Here is a 2874-nt window from a genome sequence, read left to right as displayed (position 1 = left end):
GCCAGCTGTGGGAGGTCGCGGGCCACCGGCAGCACTACAGCGAGCGCACGTTTACCTTCGACGTGGACAAGGACACTTTCGCCCTTAAACCCATGAACTGCCCGGGGCACTGGTGAGCACTGCAAGTCGGGTGGGGTCTTAGCTGGGCCTGTCGCACGGTGGGTTGCACGGTGGGTCGCATGGCGCGTCGCCATGGGCTGGCAGGTGAGCTACGCGTCCCGCCTTTGGAGTTAAGTGATTCTGTTCATCTGTAGTGCTGGAGACTGGTCCACGTCACCAAATCGTTTCGTCCTGAAGGATGAGTTTGTCGTTTAAACGTGTTTGGCCTTCGGCAGGTTAGCTGGAAGCCATTTAACTCGTCACGCTTCTTAGAGGTAATACGTGTAGATTTGATAAATTACTATGATATTTGTCTTCATCGTAACAATATACGTCCGATATGGATGTTTACAGAACATTTCATTCTTACGTATTGTTTCGGTCAATTATAGCAAGATCAGTGGGATGATCGGTGGGCTACCGAGTTTCACCGATTTCAAGATAACTTTTCCTCCCACATTTCAACATCTTTGAAATCGGGATGCGTCTATAACGGGGGCATCTTAGTATTATGTCATAACTTATAGGATGGGTTATTTTCTTTCTTAGTGGTACCTAGATTAATGGTGCATCTTACAATCAGTGTTACCTTAGACGCTGTGAAGGAATGTAATTATCATGAAGTCGGTATGCAAATTCAACCCGGTGAGAGACGCAGATTTTCCGATTGGAAGTGAACAGACACCGTTATCCACAAAACGTGTCCGAACTATTCTAGTTTCCTGTCATCGGCATACATGGTTTCAAGCAAATTGGCCTTGAACGAAACTGCTAAAACAAACCTCTCAGCACGAGAAAGCCCTTCGCCCTTCATGCCTCAGAGTAAGAGCCTAAGCGCTCGGGGTCTCATTGCCGATGGGACGAGGTGCCAGGAGCGCTTTCCGTGGAAGGGGGGGGGGGGTCATAGTTCCAAGAGGAGGTAGTTGGCGAGTCACGTGCTCACCGTGCCGCTGCTGGGACCTTCCTCGGGGAACCGAGTGCGGCGGGAACAGGTACGTAGAAAGTCAGTGGTATGAGAATTAGACAGTGTCAAACGGTGGCCTTTGCCTGCTGTTTCTGGAGCCTGCCTGGGGACGCGTCTAAGAGACTTTGCTCAAGAAGTGGCCTTTGAAGCGGATCGTGAACGGTACGTAGAGATTCACCAGGTGGATGGGAACGGGGACCAGTGTTTCTGGGAGAGACAGCTGGCGGGGTTCTTTCTCAGAGGCATAGGGATGTGAATTAAGCTTCCACAATTCAACGTTTATTAAAGTGGCGATCTACGAACCAGAGTGGGCTGCTGACAAGTGTCGAGGCGTAACGGTGACATTCCTGTTTAGATACTGACTCCGTCTCTTCTGTGCTAAGTAAGCGCTGTGTGTTACTCCGTCTTTTCCAGTCTGATGTTTGCCCACCGTCCGCGATCTTGGAGGGAAATGCCCGTCAGGTTTGCCGATTTTGGAGTTCTTCATAGAAATGAGCCGTCAGGAACCTTAAGGGGCTTGACCCGAGTTCGCCGCTTCCAGCAAGACGATGCCCACGTCTTCTGCACGGTGGCGCAGGTACACGCTGCAGCGGGCCGCGGGCCACTCCGACGCGTCTCGCAGTCTTAGGGGGTCGCTGTGAAATGACGTGTTGGGTCCGGTTTCCGCGGTCTCGTTCGGGTCTCACACTGCGATTCTCCGGTCTGGGGCCTAGATCGGTAATCTCTTGACATGAAATTTGTTATTCTTTTTTCCTGTAAGATTTCTCCGGTTTCATTAACTTAAATAATTAAGTCCGATATTTGAAGGGATTTGGTGGAACTTTGGATGCTTTCGATTTTCAGTATTGCCTGGAAGTTAGAGTTTACTTTTTGCGGGTTTTCCTGTTAATCGAAATTAAATTTGTCACGCGGAGGGCCGCTATCAAATGATGTGACCTAATCGGCGTTGCTAGAACACCCCAGCCAGTAACAGCAGAGTACGCGTTGTTCAAAAGCGCACAGAAAACATTTACCGAGGTCGAGAACGTTCCGGGCCGTAAAGTAAGTCTCGATAAATCGAAAAGGGTTAAATTCATAGAAAATGTGTTTTCCGGCCACAGTGGAATGAGAGGACAAATCGATAACAGAAAGCCATCTGGAAAATCTCCGGATCTTTGGAAAGTACGTGACACACGTCCAAACCGCCCACGTGTCAAGACATCAAAAGGTAGATCAGAAGACGTCATACACCAAATGAAATGGAAAAGAAACATCAAAATTTGCGGGATGCCCTTAAAAACGGCACAGAGAGGGACGTTCGCAGCACCAGGTTCCCACAGAGCAGAGCAGCGTGGTTCCAGACCAGTCGCCGCGGCTTCCACCTGGCAGACTGCGGACGGGAGGGAGCTGCCTGAGCCAGCGTGAGAAGACGCAGCGTCACATCAGGAACGATGAACCGAAAACCAGCACAAAACGGGAAACCGCACGGGCTGCCACTCGCCACCCGTTGGCGTGGTCAGACGGCGACGGGCGTTCGGAGGACGTGGCGACACTTGGCATCGCGTTCGCCGGTCGTGGGACCGTCGGGGCGTACGCGCGCCGCGAAAAACAGTCCGGCAGTTTCTTTAGAAGTCAGAGTCCATCCCTACTAGGTGACCAGTGGCCTCACTCTTTTGTTTTCCAAGAGAAAAAGAAAGCGCGTGTCCATACGAAGACTCGTACCCAAGCAGCCTGATTCGAAATGGCCAAGATGTGCAGACGGCCCGAATGCCCGATAACAGACGACGGTAAAGAAACCGCCGAGTCCGTACAGTGGAGAACTCGGCCGCGAC

General features: G+C 51.3%; 1 protein-coding gene across 4 annotated transcripts in view; it reads left to right on the top strand.

Moving 5' to 3' along the window:
• LOC105310072 (probable threonine--tRNA ligase 2, cytoplasmic) overlaps positions 1–2323 on the top strand; it is a 10898-nt gene extending 8575 nt beyond the window's left edge. The window contains exons 4-6 of one of the 4 annotated variants that reach the window (XR_897452.2): positions 15–112; positions 683–921; positions 1478–1602. Coding sequence is in view for 3 of the 4 variants with exons in the window: in XM_011386285.2 (XP_011384587.1) it covers positions 15–112; positions 1478–1640; positions 1978–1998 (282 nt within the window). In the remaining variant the exon portion in view is untranslated. Of the gene's footprint in view, positions 1–14; positions 113–682; positions 1446–1477; positions 1641–1977 lie in introns of those variants that run through there. The other 3 variants (XM_011386285.2, XM_023526567.1, XM_011386291.2) reach the window with 3 other exon arrangements.
• Positions 2324–2874: the final 551 nt, after the last annotated feature.

Source organism: Pteropus vampyrus, unplaced genomic scaffold (genome assembly GCF_000151845.1).
Source record: "Pteropus vampyrus isolate Shadow unplaced genomic scaffold, Pvam_2.0 Scaffold1044, whole genome shotgun sequence".
Classification (NCBI taxonomy): domain Eukaryota; kingdom Metazoa; phylum Chordata; class Mammalia; order Chiroptera; family Pteropodidae; genus Pteropus; species Pteropus vampyrus.
The sequence above is the reverse complement of the archived record's forward strand: the minus strand, read 5'-3'. Positions and strand labels throughout refer to the sequence as shown.